This window comes from Athene noctua, chromosome 2 (genome assembly GCF_965140245.1).
Source record: "Athene noctua chromosome 2, bAthNoc1.hap1.1, whole genome shotgun sequence".
NCBI classification, from domain to species: domain Eukaryota; kingdom Metazoa; phylum Chordata; class Aves; order Strigiformes; family Strigidae; genus Athene; species Athene noctua.
Window position 1 is genome coordinate 121,175,466 of NC_134038.1, and position 21,865 is coordinate 121,197,330.

The 21,865-nt window shown below is 38.7% G+C and overlaps 1 protein-coding gene across 13 annotated transcripts in view; it reads left to right on the top strand.

Moving 5' to 3' along the window:
• Positions 1–21,865, top strand: part of ABI1 (abl interactor 1) — an 83,607-nt gene that overhangs the window by 53,946 nt on the left and 7,796 nt on the right. For 2 of the 13 annotated variants that reach the window (XM_074900083.1, XM_074900086.1), the window contains exons 3-9: positions 439–615; positions 10,367–10,381; positions 11,116–11,216; positions 14,622–14,762; positions 16,830–16,930; positions 18,097–18,177; positions 19,784–19,960. In XM_074900083.1, coding sequence (XP_074756184.1) covers positions 439–615; positions 10,367–10,381; positions 11,116–11,216; positions 14,622–14,762; positions 16,830–16,930; positions 18,097–18,177; positions 19,784–19,960 — 793 coding nt within the window. The remainder of the gene's footprint in view (positions 1–438; positions 616–10,366; positions 10,382–11,115; positions 11,217–14,621; positions 14,763–16,829; positions 16,931–18,096; positions 18,178–19,783; positions 19,961–21,865) is intronic. The other 11 variants (XM_074900089.1, XM_074900090.1, XM_074900085.1 and 8 more) reach the window with 7 other exon arrangements.

A 21,865-nucleotide genomic window follows, 5' to 3' on the forward strand; every position in this document is an offset into this window, starting at 1 on the left:
GCACTGATGGCTTTGCTGAAAGAAATTACCACACAGACTTACTTCCCAAGCTTAGTTCCCCTCTGGGGCTACAGGCAAATTGCTTAGCTTGTCTGTCCTGGCTTCCCAGCTGTGGAGTTGGAGTAATTTATTACTAGTGTCAGTCATGAGAATGTTGAGGGTTAATCTGCAAGGACTGTGTCTGCATAGTGTCTTTAGAGTGTCAAAGCAGTAATGTATAATTGTAATTTTATTATTAATATTGTTTGTTTGAAAATTACACTGTAATGAAATAATGTTCATGTAGATTAAACTCATTTTGACAATAAACTGGCATCCTTCCAGCAGAATTAACTTGTTTCAGAGTCGTTGTCTAATAGTCAACCCTATGTGTAGATAGCTCTGTAAAGAAAACAGCAAATGCCTAAAGAAATCCGTACTTTCTTGTTTTTAATCCAGACTGTGGACATCCATAAAGAAAAGGTCGCTCGCAGAGAGATAGGCATTTTGACGACCAATAAGAACACATCAAGAACTCACAAAATTATAGCGCCAGCGAACATGGAACGTCCTGTAAGGTATATTCGAAAACCTATAGACTACACGGTGCTGGATGATGTTGGCCATGGCGTAAAGGTAAGAATACCTGGACACTTGAGGACTTCAAGTAACACAGACTAGGAGATAGGATCAGGGCAGAATGTTACTGACATTAAAATGTTTAGTTCATTTATGGTAGGAAGGATTATGGGTTTGATATTTCTCCCACATACAAACATTTGAATAACAAAATGGACTGGTTTACAGTGAGGGGTTTTTGAGCAATGTTTGCCACAACATTGTGACTGTCAGTGGTAGTCACAGTGTTTGAAAATAATGGCTTATGATCTTAGCCTAATGACTTGTCAAAAAAGCTGTAACTGACTTCTAAAATTATCATGCCTTCCTCCTTAGATTAAATTGTCTCTGCCATTCCCTTTATTTCTTTCGTTACTGAGAAAAATTGTCATCTCTTAAGGGGAAACTGGATGGTGGGGGGTTTTGTTGGGATTTTTTGGAGGGTGGTTGGGAGAAAGGGGTTCATCTAGTGGCACTTGATGTTTTGCTCCCCTTTGTGCTTTTGGACAGCCTCATTTTCCTTTAAACAAAAGCCTTCATAAATTAATGTCTACCTACCTTGAAATGGTCATAGCTGAAAAGAATTAATATAACATCCTTTGCTCCCTGGATATCTCATTATAAAAAATAGCTTTGTATCCCCCTAGAGCAGGCCTTCCAGGTATATTCAGTTCACAACAATCTTCCCTTGAATGGCATTAAAAAGAGTTTATTCAACACTCATGTATCCTCTAAAGCTTGATGTGCTCTGGTCAGTCAGTTGTGCAGCTATATTGGCCTATTATGTGCCCTTTGAATCACTGAACTCTTGAAGAACAGATCTTTCAGAATTTCTCAGTACGAAAGAGTGCTCAAGGTACTTCCTGCTTTGTAGTAACCCGCCAGATGCCCAGAGGAGACTTAATTCCAACACAGGTTAGAAAGCAGCTCTATACCATGACAGCTATAGGCTATGAATTGGTGTAGTGACTTCGGACTGTCTGATTGATTTGTTTTGTTTGTAGCTAAATGTGTACTAAACCTGTAACTCTTAGAGTTGTTTTACACTAATAATTTAAGCTAGACTGGATGAAGAAACAGTTGTATGTAGCAGCCTGAAAGACATGCCCTGAATTGCTGTAAAAACTGAAACACAGGGGTCAGAAACTGATAATTTTTCAATATGGTCTCTGCATTCAAGGAGAGAGGTCTATGAATAGAGAATACAGGAATCCACAAATTCAATGTCAGGATATTGGTTTCTACATTTAAGTGCTCCATGGATCAAGTGCTGTAGAAGATTTTAACTGAACTACTTGTATTGTGCAGGCTCAAAACAGGTTGCTTGATCCATAAATGCTGAAGTTGTTAAGGTGTAGCAGTTGCATTTTCCAATATGACTATTTGCTTTTAGGAGTACTGGTTCTTTATTTTTAATAATGTGACCCTATTTGTTTAGGAGGTTGAAATGAGTTGCTGTTTACCTCTTCAGCTCTTATGGAACATTTTTTAAACTGTTAGTGATTTAATTCTATATTAAAGACTTCAGAGGTAAAATAGCTTCCAGTAATAACCAAATTATCAACTTGTAATAAGTCAGCTACAAATTGTATCTTGGTATTGTTTCTTTATTGAGTGATTTGCCTAAGTCTGTTTAATGACTGTGGAAGGGATGAAACACTTAATAGAAAAATGATGTTGATATTTTCTATTTAGACTTGTTACACAGATGAAATTATCTGAGGCTTGGCTGGCAGCTTTATAGTTCAAGATGGCTGTCATGCATTAGATACCTTCACCAGTGTTGACATTCACAACACTGGACACACTGTTAAGAAGAGTGGGCTGAGATTGTGAATGACATAATTAAATGTTTTAGCCATCATACTATTTGGGTTCCCAGAGTGTGACACAGATCATAGCCCTGAAGGGAGTAGCTTGTTTTGTCTGCAAACCTAGATGTAACAAGTGCTGTTACAAGAAAATCAAACCAAAACAACTTAAACTGGATCAGGTCCTGTTGGAAGGCAGCACAAATAGTGGATGACACTTGAGAATCTGAGTTGCCTCTTGAACATACAAATTAGGGGGAAGCATGTGATAAATCTAACTACAAACTCTGTCCAGAATGGTCTTAGAAGATGCTTCAGGCTCTTAAGTCTTATTTTCTTGACCGAAGATTTCACCCTGAGTTGGACAGCAACAAGTGCAATAAGGCCTAAGAAACCACATGTTTCTAGAGGAAAAGAAGTTTTAGTTCTGATGAAAGCAATTATCGATTTGACTGACGTACAGGTCTTTGAATGTCTTCTGCTGTGGTAACTGTCAATAAAATACAGTACAACATTATAAATTGACAAGTGTTAAATAAAAACAATACAATACTTGGAAATCTGTAGATGACATTTATTGCTGTTAATGGGCTCTGTTGTGTTCTAGTGCAGGATTTGATAAAGAAACAAAGGAAAAGTACAAGGAAGAGAAGTCAAAGTTACAGGATGGATTATAGTTTGTTTCTACTTTTATTTCATGAAATACCAATCCAAGGAAAAATTTTCATTAAAATATGCAGTATATTTTAAAGGGTGATGCTAAACTGATATAAAAAGTGTACAGAAAAATACTGTCTCATAGAATTTAAAAAAAAAAAAGCAGGTAATCCTCAGAGTAAATAATACTTCCCCTTGTACATCTTTGAGCAAATGCAGAAACACCTTCTATGCATACTCAGAGCTCATTTTCTTTGTGCATGTGTGTGTGTCTCATGCTTCTCATGGCTGTGTAGAGGGGCTGCAAAAGGAGATGCCTATGTTTGGGCCATGGAGAAGGGCTCTACATGCCTCCCTCTCACATGCATGCAGCGTTTTTTGTGGGGACAGGTGATTTGGCGGGGGGGGGGGGGGGGGGGGGCGCAATGATGGTAAGCAACTGCCCTGTATAGCAGGTTTCCTCCCTGATGGGAAAACACACATCCTTGGGAGGCAGTGCTATTTCCTCCTCCAGCAGCTTCTTGATAGAAAAGCTTTTGTAGAGCATCCTAGGATCGCAGAGGTGCTTTCTCCTTCAGCCTGAAAGCTCCATGGAAACCCCAAGCTGCCCCAGCTGCTCCACTCCTTGTGCCTTCCCTTTTCAGGAGCAGATACAGATGAAGTTTTCAAAAGGAGTAAAGTAGCTTTTATTTATATATACATGCCTATGAAGCCAAGGGTAGCATCAGTCAAAATCAGGACAGCTTTTGAAGTTGGTTTGCTGCTGAGAAGGCTTTCCCTTGCATCACAAATATTATGTGTAGATGGTTCTAGGGAACACACAGGCAAGCATTTTTGCTGGTCTGTCAAGTAGTTGCTCAGCTGTCACCCTCTGAGGATAGGGTAATGTAGCTGAAGTCATTCTTCGTAAAGAAGAGTAACTGTCATGATGTGAGAGCCTACCTTCCTGTGTAGACTTTGGTTTAAAATTATTAGTCAGAGGCTACTTTAAGATTTCCTTCCTTTTCTTCCCTTTTGTGAAAGAAAAAAAAAGTAGTGTGCCAGCAAATAAATAGGTCAAATACAATTACTCATACAGAAAATCCTCAGTTTAAGAGGGAAGAGAAGGAGGAGCAATCTTGGAAGCTGCCTTAAAAGCCCTAAAGTTGGCCTTTGAAATTTTTTTTTTTTAAATAGGAGGCAGCAATTTGTAAAATGGCAGCTAAATAGGAAATTGAAATTACACCTTCTGGTAAAGACAGATAAAATCTTGAATACATGCTAAATTTAAATGCCTAATAGCTGTAATTGGATCAAGTTTGTTTTATGGAACTAATAGTTCCTCAAAACCAGACTTGAATTTTATATGAAGATTGAGCACTTTTCAGCTTTGTTTTAAGAAAAAATTCAGGATTTTGTCACTGTAAAACACCTGCATTTCAGTGCATTAAATTTATGAGAAGCTTTCTAGTCGAGGAAGTCAAACAAGAGTTAAACATTCAGAATCTTTCTGAAGCAAATAGAAGGTTGAAGGACTCCCTTAAAGTAGGTTTTGTGCCAAAACTTACCAAATACTAAACTTAGAGACGGGAGTCTTGCTGTCACCCTTATTGTCCTACATACCTGCAGTACTCATGTTTACATCTGTGTTGGTGCAAAACATGCATATGAGATGTTGATGTGAGGGTGGAAGGCTACCTAATTGTGCTTGCTTCCCCTTTAGGATAGGACCTTTTATGTGTTAACCACTTGAGTATTAACTTTTAAATAATTCACTGTAATAAAGTAGTGAGGCAGGGATCTTGAACGTGAGCCTCTGCTGCCTTTGTCCCTGTATTACACACTGTCAGAGGCTCATGCTTCAAAGGATGTCATGTTGCCAATTTCATTAATGTCACATCATGCTTCTGGGGTCGTGGCCAAACAGTAAATACTGCTGTAGGGTAAAGAACGCTTCTCTGGGGGAAGAAGTAACTTCCTGTTATCAGCTCTAATGACTCTTGTGAGTGTTGACACTGGACACTTACTACTGAAAATTCAGACCTGTGGTGGTGTAATCTGATACAATGCAGGTTTCAAGCCTTTGTGCTTGCAAAGAAAACTCAAAATTATAAGATCTCTATTTTCTAATTTTGAAATTTTTTTTTTTAACCTTATTTTATTGAAGCTAGATTCAAAGTTACCAACTCAAAGAATTCAAAAAGCTTGAGGTATTTAAAGGCAGGAATCTAAGTATCTTTTTCTGAAGAAGACTACTGAGTGCTGAGGGAACAATATTAAGTTTGTCTATCATTCAGAAGCAAGTTTTTGTATGTTAATAGCAGTTTAATACATAAAACCATTTTAAGGTCAAATGAGACTTGAAATTTTTTGCCTGCTCAGTTTGGAAACTTAGAAAGGAGAGACAAGCAATACTGACAAGTTACTAATTACTGTTGACATAAAAGAGTGTAATTACTAGGTTGCAAATAATACTGGGAGAGGTTATAGTTTAAAGGTAAAATTTCACTAAAGAGAGACTTAGCTAATCATGTTCAGTTTTTAAAGAAATACTGATTTGGAACCGAAATTATCTCAAAATAATCTGCCTTACAATAGACTATAAGGAAATAATGAAAAAAAGTTTCTGACCCATTCTGATAAGGAAATTGAGACACAGGAATGATTTCTTTAAAACTACACAGAACTACTGGCAGAATTGTGTTACCCTGAGTAACACGTACACCCCCGTACAGTCTGCCTTCTGAAAAACATCTTTGATTACACATTCTCTCTAAGTCCATATCTTGATTTCTGTAAGGAAATCATGTTCTAGACTTGGTGTTTTACTGTATCCTTTCCTTAGGCATCACATACCTTCATGAACAAATAGCCTTCTAGCTGCTTTTCTTGCTCTGTGTCATCTTGTGGTACTCCAAAACTGCTCCACTGATGAGACAGGAGGCAATCTTGTGCAAAAATCTATAAGGATGCCTATGGGGCAATTGAATTGCCTTGCTGTAGATATGTAATAGCCCTTCAAAAGGTTTTATGGCCAGCTGACTTTCTGTAGGTATATCTCAGATAATTCTCCCTTGACTAATAAAGGAAGTAACTTTTTAAGTAAAAGGGGAGGCTGACTAAAGAGTCATCAAGAGCAATCATGTCTTTTATTTTTTTTAATCACAGTTGATGGCTGTGATTATTGTTCAAACGTAACAGATCTAAGGGTGGTTATTGCTTTTACATACTCAAGTTCTGAGTTTGCCAGACACTTACTATAATGCAGATTAGACTGGTGCAGTTTTTAAACCATCGTTTCCATTGATCATCTTTTATATTGGATTGTTTTTAATGATGACTTTCAGTGATCCTAGATATGGCAGGATATAGATTGAAAATGGCTCTTTAAATTCAGGATTTGGAGAAATGGTGAGTGACATACAGCAGGGAAAGTACAACAGACTTGCACAGAGAGGTAAAGTTTCTGCAGTCTGAAAATTGAGAGTTCAAAGCTGGAATGTGCAGGAGAAACTTGCTGGATGGATGTCAATGTGATAAGGATTTTACTTCTGTGTGCAAGTGGCCTTTTGTAATTCTGTGCTTATAGGTACATTTGCTCACATAAATGAGTTGTGTGCAATATCTCTAGCCTTAGTTTTCCAAACACAGTTTAGAGCTTGAATAATAGCTTTCTGGTTCCCTGAATCATGACTAATGTTGCCCTATGAGTTGTTACTTGGCATGGAAACTATTAAAGACAATTAGATGGCTGCCTCCTGAGGCCAGCCAGCAGAGTCCCTCAAATGTCTGGACATCCTTTGGCTACCAGTAGATACTTCTGATTGCCTCACACCCTATGCTTTCATGCTGTTCTTGGTCTTGTCCCTTCGGCCTCAGTTACAGAAACCTGCACTACTGCCTTTGTCAGCAGGTATTTTTGTAGACTACCAAATCTGAATGTGCTGGAATTGCCAAAGTAGTTGCCTTAAGCAAGTAAATGTTGTACTTGGTACTTACAGTCAATGCTTGACTGTCTGAAAGCATTGCTTGTCCTGTCCAAATCCATGGCCAAAATTCTCAGTTCAGGTGCTCTGAATTCCTGGCATCAGTTACAGAAGCAGCCTCACTTCTGGCTTTGATTAAATAAATGCCTTGCATGGCTGTTGCAAACGCCTGTTTAGTCCATTGCTTTAACTGTGTTACTCCTTCGCAGCCCATCACTGGCTCTCAGCCCTTAGCCAGCCCGCTCTCCCACACTGTCAACCTCCTGTGAATGTGCAACTGCCCTAGCTGTGATCTTTTGGAAATGCATCAAGGTTGACTCCTGTTTCTTGAACCGGAGACTGTGCTTTCTTTCTCTTAATTTTGTGACAACCTTTAAAACTATTCAGGACTGCCCCATGCTTGGCAGCTTTTCCGTGGAAAGGCAAAATTGTTCTGCTTGCTTCTTTAAAACATCTCTCTACTATGATGCTTGCAAGAAACCCCAACCAATACTGCTCCTCACCATGCTGTCGTTTCTGGGAACATCCTGATCTGTCTAGTTCGCTGCCTCAGCATCACAAGCATCCCCATCAAGCCTACACACTGTGTTTTTGTTCTGATGTGTATGTCATCCAGGATGCTGGTATCTGGCTGAAAACTGTCTCCTTTGCCTACAGTAATACAACTAGCAGGAGGAGAAAGAAGTTCTCAGTGCTGCTCTTCATTTGACTAAGCTTTTTTCCTTTGCACCTCCTATTTCTTATTTTATAGATCCCCCTTGGAACAGTCTCTTCCTCCTTCAAGCTGTGAACCTTATGCATGCTGCTGCTTCTCTTCCTCATGCCCTGCATTTCCTTCCTTCCTGACTTTGACCTTCTTGGTACTGATCAGGCAGTTGGTGATAGTCATGTTCTGCCAACTGTCTGTCTGGCCTAGAGGCATTTGTAGAGGGATGCCTGAACCTGCATTAAACATGTATCTGCTTTTTTACTTTGGTTTTCTGCTGTCTTTTTTCCTGTTTTTCTCAAAATCATGACGAGTCTAGGCCTAAACTGTTCCTAGTTCCAAGCAATTTTTTTTAGTTGCTTAGAAAGCATAGTATTTGGTTTTCAGACCAAGAAGTGCAGCAAGGTCGACTTCATAAGCTCAACAAATATAGACAAGAAAAAGTCTCCTCCTAATTAATTAGCTCATTAACCATGATTAAATAGCCATATGGGTCATCTCTTTGATTTGTTTGCTTTCCTTCCTTACTTCTGTCTCTTAGATCAGGAGCTCCTCTCCCATAAGAATTCCTGTTCCCTTTGTGTTCCTTCTGTGTTTTTCTGCCAGTATGACTCTTGTTTTTATTGATGGCAACAGAGAGGACATGTACAGAGCTTTTTACTTCTAGAAAGCAGTATGACAACAGTTACTAATTCTTCTGCACAATAAAGTGTGTGTTTCTGTCTGCATGTTAACTGGTAGCGAAAGAGATGAAGCTCACCTGATGTAGTGGTAGAGATAGGGTAGAAGGTCAAGAGCTGTTGGACTTCAGATATATGTTTAGTATGTTAAATGCTACTCAGCAATAGAAAGACTTGAAATAAGATGAAGATTCCTGAATCATTGCTAGACGTTGATATTCATACTGTTGCTGCAGTGGAGGCAGAATGTAACAGTGATTAAGGAGGAGGTGGAAAGACTCACCATAAATGCTGAGTGACACTGCATAAGGGAAGAGAAGAAGCTTTTTTGTTTTATATTTTTGAGGCAGGCAAATTTAGTAATAGAGGCTGGATAATAAACCATGCCACCCTTCCTCTTAAGCCTTTAAAAGGTTTCTATCTATGGCTGCTGTGGAGGGACAGGATGAAACAAAGAGTTTCACTTTTTAGTCTCTCTTAACAAATTCCTTGTATTATACCATTGCCCTTGGCAACTGGGGAAGTAAGGGGAAGGCTTGCATATTCCTGTGAGAGGGGAGACCAAATTTCATTGCTAAAAGTGTGTTTTAAAAATATAAAACTTGGAAGACTACTGTGGCATCCTGGAAACTGAGCCTTCATGTTTACCCATGAAATAAATAAGTATGTGGGGACAGAAGTGGTTTAAATGCCTTAATTCTGCCACTGCTGATGAACCTCTGCCCAGACTGGGAGTGAATGGGATAACCTTCAAATGTACTTACCGCAGCTAAGCCTTTTCATTTGAATTTTGGAGCACGTTTTGTGTTTGTGTTCTTGTATTATGAATAACTTAAGGGTAGTGGCTTTCAACCTCTCTTGATTTGTAAACCCCAGCTGTTTTTCAGTGGTTTTGCAGACCCTGTCAGAAATCTCACATATGCATATTGCTGTATAGCATGTTTTAATTTTTTTTTTTTCTGCGTTCATGGATGCCTTTAAATTGCTCTGTGTTTCTTGAAGGAGGAGAAGGTGCAAACTACAGTTTGAAAAGCTGTGCATTAGGAGGCTTGTTCTGGAAGTGACAGTTTATTTCCAAACAACCTCAAAAAAACCATGGGGATTATTTTATGTTTTGGGGTTTTGTTTGCTTGTATTTTTAAATTGGTGATATCTTCTGCATTCCAAAACACGAGTTGTCCCCCAAATAAATTAGAGAACTCAACTTGAATTTATTTAAAATTTTACATTGTTTTCCTTGTGAGGACAAGTTTTCATTAATTTTTTTTCTTCTGCAGTCACAAAGGCTGTAAAAATGATACAGTGGAGTCATATAATGACTTGATTCTAAGAGCTAAAATTTCACAATAACAATCATTAGAGCACTGTCAACACAGTTTTGAGCAGCCAGTGCTGTGCTGGCTTGAATCAAATTTCAATCAATAAACCAAAGGTGAAAGGTGCTGCTGCTCATCCTGTTTGAGAACTCCCTTTTCTTTATTTACCATTCAATGCAGCAGCTAGGTTTTCTTCAAAACACATGAAGGTGAAGTGTCAAAACAACAGGCAAGTCTATTCTGGCCATATAGCTGAAACTGTGGGTTTGTGAACGAATTCTTAAGAGCACGTTGCCATTGAAATAGCATTGATTTGGGTTTGGACTTGAATGGTCAGCAAAGGGCTTTTCAACCCTTTGCTACCCGTGAGGAGCCTGGCAAACAAATCAGGCAAAGCTTAGCTAAACCTAGTTTTGACACAAGTGTTTTTCCTGTGGTCACTTAGTCAGACACAGAACTTTCAATGACTAAGTGAGGTAGTAAAATCTCTGTTAGTGTACTGGGATGTAGCTAATTATTAGTAGACACATGATTTTTAAAAAATGTGATTATCTGTAGTTTAACCTGTCCTATCAGTTGTGATGGATCTGCCATTAATTTCTACCTTTTTCCCCCCTTTTTTGCCAACGTTAAGTGGCTAAAAGCCAAGGTAAGAAGTGTTATTTCTCCTTTGACCCACAGTGCCTCATGTGACTGATAGTAGAGGCTGCAGAGCCATTAAAAACTGAAAACTAGTGCTCTCTTATGCTCTCCTCTGCTTTCCATAGGATAGATTAAACATGCTATACTTGATTTCTTTTTTTATTTACAGCATTTAGAGTGTGTCAATATATCTGCGATACATTGACATCTGCATTTATACATAGATACATTAATTTCTCTAACACATGTAGTGCTTTGCTCTGAATTCAGTAGATGCCTTGATTCCCTTCACTTACATTTTTTGCAGGAGACTTCCCAGACAACCTGAATGACTCTGCTAGTCAAATAGCAGGGACAAATTGAGAAATTCTTGTCCTGTGCTGACTGTATTGTATTGTCAGTGTTAAAGTTTGATTTAAATTATTAACACCTGAACAGAGATGAACACAAATGTGGCTTCCCTTAAAAGAAAAGAGAACGTAAGAGATTTGTGCGTGAACCTGTCAATTGCCTACCTTCCTGATATCTGTTGTAAATTAATAGCAAAAATAATATTAAACTTGTATTTAGACTCATTGTATTTATTGGTGTCTGTCTTGCGTGTAGCTGAAAACTTGCTGTTTGACAGCTGTCTGGGAATTCTCACTTCATATTCTTACACTTTTTTTTTTTTTAAAAAAAAGCTGTCAATAATAGAGCTGCTCTGTTATAAAAATAAAATCATGTTTTCCCTTATTTCAGCATGGAAATAACCAGCCTGCAAGAACTGGCACCTTGTCAAGAACAAATCCGCCTACACAAAAACCACCAAGTCCTCCCATGTCAGGCCGGGGAACTCTGGGGTAAGAATGAGGACTGCTTGGTCCTGCCTGTGTAATAGAAAGTTTTAATTGTGCTGGAGTTGGTGTTTCTTAAATGTACGGATAGAGGCAATTCTGATTGTGTTTAGTAAAAAACCACAATTACCTTTCCTGTATAAACCCTCTCAGCTTCATTGACTCTTATTTTCATGATGACCTTTTGAAAGAACGTTTTTTTCAGAAATGGGGGAAAGATTTATTATAGATATGGGTAAATGAGGCAGCTGTTGTTATTCCTGATTTTCTGGGTTAAATCCTTAGTGACACAAAAGATTATCGATAAGGTTTTGACATCAGTGGGGAAAGAATTGTCAAAGTTTTTGTCTACTCATTTCTCAATGTTTTAAGAGGTATGAAATGACTGTTGGTGCCATATTTGTTGCGTTATCTAAGCAAAATTTGTTGCATTGTGAACACAGTGACAATTTTGACTATTGCATGCTTGTGCATTTTTATTTTTATGCTTAAGTGAGGAAAGTTTTGCTATTACTGAGTCCCACTGTGACTAGAGTTCCCTGCCATAGCGTTTATTTTGCTGTGGGGAGTGAAATCTGCTTATCTTGGTGTGCCAGCAAGTCGTTGTTGCTAGAGACGAAAACATTAATACTTGAGAAGCTCAGAGCACACGCCATATGGTTTTGTCTGTTCAACTGTGCAACGTCTTCCAAAAGGCGTCTTAAACAAGACCTTCTACCTATTTGTCACCCTCAGTTTTTCCTTTATGCTGTGAGGAACTGAGGCACTGTAAACCTGGCTTGCATGGTTGTGTTGGCTTTGGGTGTGTTGTCAGGGAGAGGTGGGGAGCTGGAAAAATGAGGGATAATGGGACAGAACAGGATGGGGATAAGAAGCAATGGTCAAGGAAAATTAGAAGCACCAACTCCTTCTGTAGAAGACAAAGTGATTTTTAATCCCGATGTGATGCTTTGCTGCTTGATGATGGCAGTGTTTATTGTGTATTCTGCAGAGAAGTTACCCAAGAGGTTTCCTCTGCATGTTTTGTGAAAACTCCCTTTGCTCAAGGGCATGCAATCAGTATTCCAATTGTGTCTCTTATCCCAGCTGAGAGAGCTGTTTATCAGCCCTGAGAAGCTGGGTAGTGCTTTCATGTCCTTTTGGACGTTTGCTAGTGAAACAGCAGCGTTGATGTGCTGGTGAGCTGCCTCTCTCTAATGCTCCCCTCGGAACAAGCCAGAGCTGTTTGCTTGCCTTCGTTGATTCCTGATAAGGATTAATCAGCTGAATGTCACTTCCAGATGAGCTTGACAGAGGCAGCAGTTGGCTGAGGGGGAGGAATAATGTGGATTTGTAACAGAGATTTCTATCTGCCCTTCTTGTTCAGGAAGTACAGCTCTTGTCTAGAGCATCCGTGTTCTGCCAAAGCATGAAATATCATAGGCATGACTGTTTCTCTAATATATGCAGAAAAAATTGCTAGAAACCTCAAGGGTACTACTCTTTTCCCTTTGATCCAGAAAACACAGATAAGCGTGTAAAATCAGAATGAGCTTGGTGTGTAGCACCAGCCTTAAGTATGTGCTGCCTATTGTGCAGCTTGTCCCCCCAAGGCAGGACTATCTAAAGGAATATGGTGGGGAGGGAATCCTGCACAGAAATCACGTGGGCTGAAAAGGGAAAGGGACTACAGGAAGCAAGGGTTTCTTCATCGGACCAGGGAGAGACTGTGCGAAACCTTGGATGCTCAGGTTGGAAGGACCACAGGACAATGAGTGAATTGCTGGAGCTGGATGGAGGGAATAGTTGCTGTCATGCCTTGAGGGTCCTGGGACAGAGCAAAGGCCTTGGACTCCCTGTAGCCCTCCCTGGTGGCAACGGGCATCAGCGCTGCACCCAAGTGTTGAGGGACAGTGAGGTGGGGTGTGTTGGGCAGTGCCAGGAAAGAGTTTTCCTCCTCTGTGTAAGGCTGGCAGAAAAGCGAAGGGAAGGATTGGCTTTGAGTGATGAAAAGAAACTTGGTTTTACTTCTTTGGTGCTTAGGAGTTTGAGTTCTTCAGTGAAGCAGAGAAGAACAAAGGAGAAACTGAAGCATGGCTGAGGATGTAGCAGGGGTTTGCTTTTCACAATATTTTTCTATTGTACAGGCAAAATAAATAGTATTACAGAGCTGAGTCGCAGTTCCTATTGTCAGTGCATTCCAAGGTAGAATACTTTAAAAGATTAGTTTTCAAAGTTACTTTTGTTGGAATAACATTGAAAATCTTCCCTGCTTATCATTCTATTTGGTGGTACTTAGAGCTCTCTCTTACAACTGGAATACAAAGTTTATTTTTCCCACAACTGATCTCTTTGGCAGATCTATAGGTGGTGGCAGTCTGCATATTAAAATCATCTGGAGTTCTTTATATAGACAAACTCATTTACAAACACCACAGTGCACACAATTACGGTATTTCCACTTTTCTCTTTGAGAGGTTTTAATTATAAAATGTTATAGTTAAAATTTAGAACTGTTGCATTCCATATTGTAAAAAGGAACTCAGTAAAGTTCTTAAAATACCAGGAAGCTGTATCACTTATTAACTCAGTTATAACCAGTAATTGAACAAATTATTAAATGCCCATAGTTTAGCTGGTGCGTTGCCAAGTTTCTTGTCTTGCAAGGGATTTCTTAGTTACTGGTGAGAACTGAAGAGCTCTGCAAGTTAGTACAACAGATGCAACATTCTTAAGGCGGTAATGGGTCTGGTAAATAGATCTTGAGAGATCTGTTATATTTCTGACTTGATGCTGTCTGCTAGATGACCTTGGAAGTCCCTGGGCTTCACTTTCTTGGGCTGCAAAATGGAAACAATTAAGCTCATCTGAGAGGCACTTTAAGATCTCTTTAAGTGATACTAGATTGCTTGATTACTGTGTGAAACAATGCTACTAGGAAGAGCACTGGTGATTGCAAATATAACTTGTTCTGTGAATCTTTCAGCTTTATTCCTGTCTTAATGAGTTGAATATCTTCAAGAATACTTTCGGAAATTTTGGAGGGGAGGGGAACGGGGGAAAGAGGAAATTGTTACAGTGGGAGTGTTTGTCACCTGTAGTGTACTGAAAGGTAACCCCAGAATATTATGTGAATGTAACTGTTGTATGTTAATTCAAAGAATATATTTTTGGGTGGTAATTTTAGTTTAGGCTTTTTTAGACAGTTTATGTGCTATAGGCCAACTTGTATGGATCTATCTTCAGAGAGTTCAGAGTGACCTCTCTACCCTGTCCAGTGGAATTTGTTCAATATACTGTAATGTGGGTCACTGTGCAGTGGTGTCTCATGAAAACTTAAGAAAACAAATGGCTTCACTAATTCATTCATTGATCCTTTTGATCTTCTGATCCTTTATCTTTCTGTCTTCAAATCTTTTTTGCCTTGACCAGTCGAAATACTCCTTACAAAACCCTGGAGCCAGTCAAACCACCAACAGTCCCCAATGATTACATGACCAGTCCTGCCAGACTGGGCAGTCAGCACAGTCCGGGAAGGACAGCTTCCTTGAACCAGAGACCAAGAACACACAGGTAGAGCATTTTCTCACTGTAACCCTTTTGTGCCTGTTGGCTTTTGTTGAAAGGCAAAAGGTGAGTTATTCTACCACCCTGCATTAACAGAACTTCACTGTATTGTTGACTCCTCTAACTCATAAGTGTCTTCATACTCTGTAATAGCTTCATTGTGTCTGTCAACTAACTTCCATAACCACAGGCCTCATTTTATATAATAAATTTATTTTTGTTCTATTATATTTATTTCCCAAGAACAAGCAAAACTTCAAAACTCATGCAGTTGCAAGGTAGTGATGGGTCCTAATGGGTTTAAAGCTGTGTTATTAGCTTTAGCCTAAAATACACTTAGGCTTTTTTTTTGTTTTTGTTTTTAAGACAACTAATTGCAAAGGGAAATTTCTGTTGATTAGAAACACTGTGATGAAGATGGTCTTGAAAGCTGATTGCTTTCTTTTGGCTAAAACTTAATGCTTGCAATCAGTGCTAGCATGATAGAAGTAGAAAATAAAACTTACTCACAGAGCAGGTATTAACATCAGCCAGTTGTTTCCACATGCTTAAGGGTTTTGATCAAAGAGTAGTATGTGTTTTGAGTGAGAAGGGTGTTCCAAGTGTTTTTAGTGTAATTTTTTTCTTGAATTGCAAGGCTAGAGCTTTCGCTGAGCCTCTTGAATGAGTTCAGGTTTTTTCAGTTGGATTTTTATCATGGGCTTCAAACTGCAGGATAAAAACAGAAGAAAGAATTAAATGAGAAGAGGTTAGCTTATTTTTTAGAGATATTTCTTAATTTATTTTTGTTTAAACTCCCAGTAGGCAGTTAGACATGTTAGGTCACTAATGGGGGTTGAGAGAGTATTTTGGACACAGTTGATCATGAAATACTGTCAGAATTAAATAATGTCTAAATCTGGCTGCAATGAAGATCTTGTTAATCTGTTTAGCTGGCTACTGTGAATGGTCCCTACTCTTGTCTCACAAGATCTTCTTTTATGTAGACTGCAGTTAGAAATTCAGCCGCAACCATGATGACAAGATCAAGGTTTTCATCAGATAGGCTTCCACTTCAAATTGCTGATTTTCTTTTTTGTAATAGTGTTATTTTCTTAAGATATATTTGAATGACTTGCTCTTGACTTTTGACAGCACTGTTTTTTAGCCACTCAGGAATGGTAAATAAACTATAACATCACCAAGTACTCTTTAATTAACATGGATGGGTTAAAGTGGTGTGTTGGCTTCAAAACATCTTGACTACTTAGTTCCCTTTGTTAGCCATTTAATCCATGTAAATTCAAGCCTTGGCCTAAGGAGTGCTCTTGGATAAGAATTAGAACAGATTCTGCATGAACCTTGATTCTTTCTCAGCTCCCTCAATGAAAAGAAGCATATGGCCTCCAAAGGCATATGTAGAAATGTTACCCAGTTCGCTAAATTATGTTCTGCAAAAAATCTGTATTGCTGGCCTCTTAATTTGTGTATCATGTAACAGTACTTAGGCAAATCATGACCTGGCTGTACCATTACCTTTCAGACTATCTCTTGTACACAGAAAGTGTGTGCAGGGCAGAGTGGGGGGACTGTTAGGTATACAGAAAATTATCCACACCGTACCCCACACCACACTCCACCTCAGGTGGTTCATCATGGCCGTTCTCAGTTAAAATGTTCTCAATCTAAACTTCTAAGTAGAAGAAATGTTCCTTCAGCTGACAAAATAAATAATCTTAAATAATTACAGTTGAGGTATGAACCCTTCCAGCCTTGGCTTATTACTTTCAGTTATTACAAGGCCCCTGTACTTTTCCTGCAGTTGTTACTCCGTTGCCTAGAACTGCTATGGTTGCTTACATTTTTATTTTTTAAAGCATTTAAGTAGACGTTTTATACATAGTGGTGTTAACTAATTCCATTTATTAGAAGTGCAGTGCATCCAGACTTGATTAGCTGTGTGCAATTGTAGGTAAAGACAGAGGCATTTTATAGAGGATTTTTCAACAGTCTATAATTGAGTTAGGCTAGCAGAGCTCAAAAGTAGTGTGACTGTTGATAGGCTGTGCTAATGCTTGTATTTTTCTTTTATAGTGGTAGTAGTGGAGGAAGTGGCAGTCGAGAGAATAGTGGAAGCAGCAGTATTGGCATTCCCATTGCCGTGCCTACACCTTCACCGCCAACTATTGGACCAGGTATGTGGGACTCTTCCCATGTTAACTTAAGGCTGTAATTTCAGTCATCTGTGTTTGCAGAGGGATTTTGACTGAATACAATGGGCTAGAAACTGTGCTGAAGCACAGTCCTAGTCAGGAAATTTTATGAGCACTGAGGGACACCTAAAGTTTTAATTCTTTACCAAAAGTACTTGCAGAACAATCACTCATAGAATAGTGATGGTTAAAACACCTTTGTTGGTCCATGTTTTTACAAGATAATCAAGGCAGGGAGGGGATAGGAGAGGGGTGTATCCTTTTAGAGCTTAAGTGTATTTTTAAATGCCTATCTATTATTTGGCATATCTGGATGCCCTGAGAAGCAGCAGAAACTATGTACATACCTGATAGGAAATGTCATCTTCTGAAATAGCATGCTACCTTTACCGTCTGCCAATGATGGTATGTACCTATTTTTTATTTTTTAAATTAAATAAAAATCTTTACTTCAAATCACAGAAGACCATCTACAAAAACAGTGCTAGTAGAATTCAGGCTTATCTCAGTGTTTATGCTATGATTACAGTCTGAAATTGCTAAGCTATGATGGAGATCATTGAGAGAGGCAGGAGAACTGGTTTGTTTAAGACAGCACAGCAATAAAAGAAAACCATACGGGATCTCTTGGCATCAAAAGCGTACTCTCTTGTCTTTAAGAATGATGAATGGTGAGAATATGTAGGATCCTTCTTTATTAAAAGCCAGCAGGATTATTATCTTGGTAATAAACCAACTCAGTCACCTGTTTACTAACTGTGTATTTTGTAAGCACATAAAGCTAATTTGCACATGAAAACAGAGTTTTGGTGTAATTTTGTTATTGCACCTTTTAAGTTTCTGTTCCTTGGATGACAAGCCTTCACTTTTATACATGTAAGTTTTGCTTTCCCAGGTGTTTCTGATCCTGCAGCAGTACAAATAGGCATGAAATCTTACTATCATCTGGCATCCCATAAAAATCAATGGGAATAAAGAACTGCAGGTACAGAACCCTGTGTAGGATCAGGGCCTGAGTTTGTATCAGCTGACCAAAGTTGAATTTCTGTATTTATTTTGGAAGCCTATCAAGTGCCCATGCTCTTTAAAATTTATGTATTTATTTTAAAAATATATGGCCTAATTGGGAATATAAACTATTTTATTAGCACACATTTCTGTTCCTCCTCCTCCTGGAGCCCCGCCAGCACCACCACTGCCACCACCTCTCCCGATGGGCAGTCTGATAGGTGAGACTTGTGTCAGTGCTGAAGTGATTGCAGTCATGCTGCATAATCAGTAATCATCTCTTCCTAATGGACTTGGGGCCTACATGATTTTAGTATAAAAATCAGTTCTGGCATTTTTTTTTGTTGTTTTTAAACAAATCTAATCTCCACTAATTTCCTGTGGTTAAAGCCTCTGAAGGTAAACACACAAGGTACGTGGAATAGTCTGCCAGTTACTTGAAATCTCTGCTCCCAATAAAGCTAAGATCCCATTAGTCTGATCTATAAGAACTCAAAATCAGCTTGAATACTGGTATTCTGCTGTATCTCTCCTGCATCTGAAAGCCACAACAGTTGCACTCTGGCTTAAAAATGGTAGCTGATGTGTAGGGTGATGTATGTATTCTCTCCTGTGGGAGTAAGATGACTGAAAAGCAGAAGTGTCTGTCACAGTGGCTTGGGTTTGATTCTGTAATGCTGCAGGCGGATGACAAACTGGAAGACTCGAGGATGTGAACTAACTGTTCTTGAAAAATTGCTTCAGGCATTACTTATAGCTGTTAGGATGGGATCTAAAAGTTCTACTTCTCAAAGCAGGCAGGAAGAAGTACCCTTTCCTATCACAGGCTGATGATAAAATTCATTGATTGTGTTATGAAACTGGCTTTGGAGGCTTTGACCCACAACCCTTTGCACTTTCCCTTACTGAAGTGTTAAGTGAAAGTGACTTTGGATAGCATTACAGGGTTGCAAACTTCTTATTGCACGCTGTTTGTGTATGTATGTGAGTTTTTGTATATATTTATATATCTTTATATAAAATATATACATATGTATAGAAAAGCACAAAACATCTTACTGCAAAACAATTTTTGTATTTAAAAATTACACTGATCCATGTGACCCCAACATGTGACATTCATTTGTTTGCAAGGTGTGATTCATTTCTCTATCTCAGAGGTTAATCCAAAAGAGAACTTAAATTGTTTATTAACCTTGAAGTTTGTGCAGCAGGCATGTGGAAGGTCAAAATGAGTGGTCATCCTGAAGAATGAGTGACATGTCATTCTGTCAGCTGGCATCGGTGATTCTGATTTGTTGGTGCAAATTTTATCAATATAAAAGCACAGCTAGCAAATCTGAGTGATAAATGTGCCAAGTGTCTGAAGCTTATGACATTTGTCTTACTGCTTTGTTAGAGTGTCTTTTTATATTAGATTGGAGCCAAATTCTGGTTCACAATGGAAAACATTTTCTTTGAGCAGAATGTGGATTTCTTTCTGTGTGCTTTTTAATAAAGGGTATTGCATGTAGAATAATTGAGATATGCTTAGGAATTGGAAGCTGATTCAATTTTCCAGTCCAATCCAGTCTTTCAAAGTAGTTCTCAGCATTTCTCAAATGCCCTTTATACGAGTGTTAGTTTATGGCCTGTGTGTTTTTTCCCATTATTGATTATAACAGGGATGTTTGTTTTCTGTTAATCTCCTGTTACTGGCCTTAAGTTATTTGAGACCTGTAATCGAGTATTTCCCGTGTTCTGGGCTTTTTTCTATTTTCTGCATTCTATCCCAAGTAATGCTCTGCTTAAGTCTTTTCCTTGGTTCCTCTGGCTAATACTTTTCAGCTGCTCCGGGTTCAGCTCCTGGTTCCCAGTATGGCACAATGACCAGGCAAATCTCGCGACACAACTCTACCACTTCTTCAGCATCTTCTGGTGGATACAGACGGAATCCTTCTGTGACTGCCCCATTTTCTGCTCAACCTCATGTTAATGGCGGGCCTCTTTATTCTCAAAATTCAAGTAAGCTTCTGAGCTCTGAAATCACAAACTGTTTTGAGCAAAATGATTGTAAAAGCATGCATGGCATTTGACTTCATTTATGAAGAGCATCAATCAGATTACTGCTTTCTTTCCTAAAACAGAAGAAAAAACAAACAAGAAAAACCATATTGAAATAGTACAGTGATTGCACTATATGCAATTATACTGTTTTCCCCTCTGACTTGTTTGCTGTTACTCATGACAAGAAATTATGATTACCTATCTAATTATAGGCACGTTATACTTAGCATTCCAGGTGTGCTTGGAGAACATAAACTAAAACCAGATTTTTTTTTGCAGGAGACCTAATATGGTTGTAGTACAGTCCCTCCACTACTGAGCTAGTAGCAAGAGAGTAGTACTGTCAGAGCACAGTGCTCATGTAACAAACTTTTCCCATTACACAGTTCCTCCCTGTCTCTGTCTGTTTCCTAAGTTTCTCCTTTGTTCTTAGTTTTAAGCTTGACTGTTAAAGGAGAGCTCGGTCTCTCTCCTTAGCAGATGACTCCTCTGTGCTTCCACACTAGTAGTACTACAGATGGAAATGAATAAGAGAAGGGATGGGTGCCATGGGCGAGTGAGCAGGTTTTAGTCAGCAGCATCCTGCCTACCTACCCAGTAGGGCAAAGGAGGCTTACTAAAGAAAGAGCTGCAAAATTAGGATCTGCTTGAGTGTTGGTGGAAAGCTCTTTCTATCAGGAAACCTACTCCTTGCCGTTTCCATAAATTTTGAGTAGATACACATAGAAGAGTCATAATCCTTTAATGGTTTCTGGTGGTGTTCTTCAGCATGCCCTCTCTTTAAACTTCAGAGGGATATTTCTTTTAAAAAGTAATGTCGATGTTTTGGCTGAAGATCACTTTGGACCAGTGTTTGCTGTTGTGTACTTAATCTTCAGAAAAGAATGCATATAAAATGTTTGAGATGCTGAGGGTGAAGAGTTCTCAATGGTTTAGAAGTATTACCTTTATCAGAAAATGTTTCTACATGCAGACACAGTACCTATCTTTTTTTTTTTTAAATCCTGATTTTCCTCCCACTCACTCTCACCTATACTGGCCCTTCATTTTCCTCCACACTCATGTTCCCCCAGATTAATTCATCGTAACAACAGAAGCTCCTTCCTGTTTGGACAGTTGCATTCTGTTGAATAAACAGGGCTTTACTTCTGGAAATAGTTCAGTTGTCTTAAATGATGCGCACACCACTGTTTCTAAACATTTACATTTGTCCAAAGCAATTTTTTGCTCAAATGCAGGTGCTGTTCCTTAATCTAGCCTCTCTGGTGTTATCAAAATACTGATTATCAGCATTTTTTAAACAGTATTTTGATGGGTTTGTTTTTCTACTTTAAACTGGTTTCTTCTGTTTCTGTAACTGGTGATTATTTTTTTTAATGCTACTGTCTTGACATTAAATCCAGGTCCCATGTTCTCTTAAGGTTTTAATTTTCATGCTAACAAATACTCTGTTTTTTCTTAGATGTTTACTTCAATTTTGTGAGAAACCCGTTTGTTCTCCCTCTTTTATTGATCATTTCTCTCATACAGTTTATTTGATTATTGGTTTTGTAATGAACTAAGTGCTTCATTTTAATTCATCAGACATTAATCTTAGTTATGGCTTTATTTAAAACTGTTGCTTACTTGGAAGTACAGAACCTCTTTCAAATTTGGTTCCAACTGTATTACCCTGCTGAATTCCCACCTTCGCATGAATTTCTCTGCTTCAGTGCAAGAGAAATTCCACTGAGAAGGGGCATGAATATAAACAAATTACTTGGGTTTTGTTGGGGTTTTTATTTTTCTTTTTTTATTTCCTCCTGTTTCATGGGGAGGCATCCTGCCAGAGCTAACACTTTGGATGGCATGCACCATGCCTCT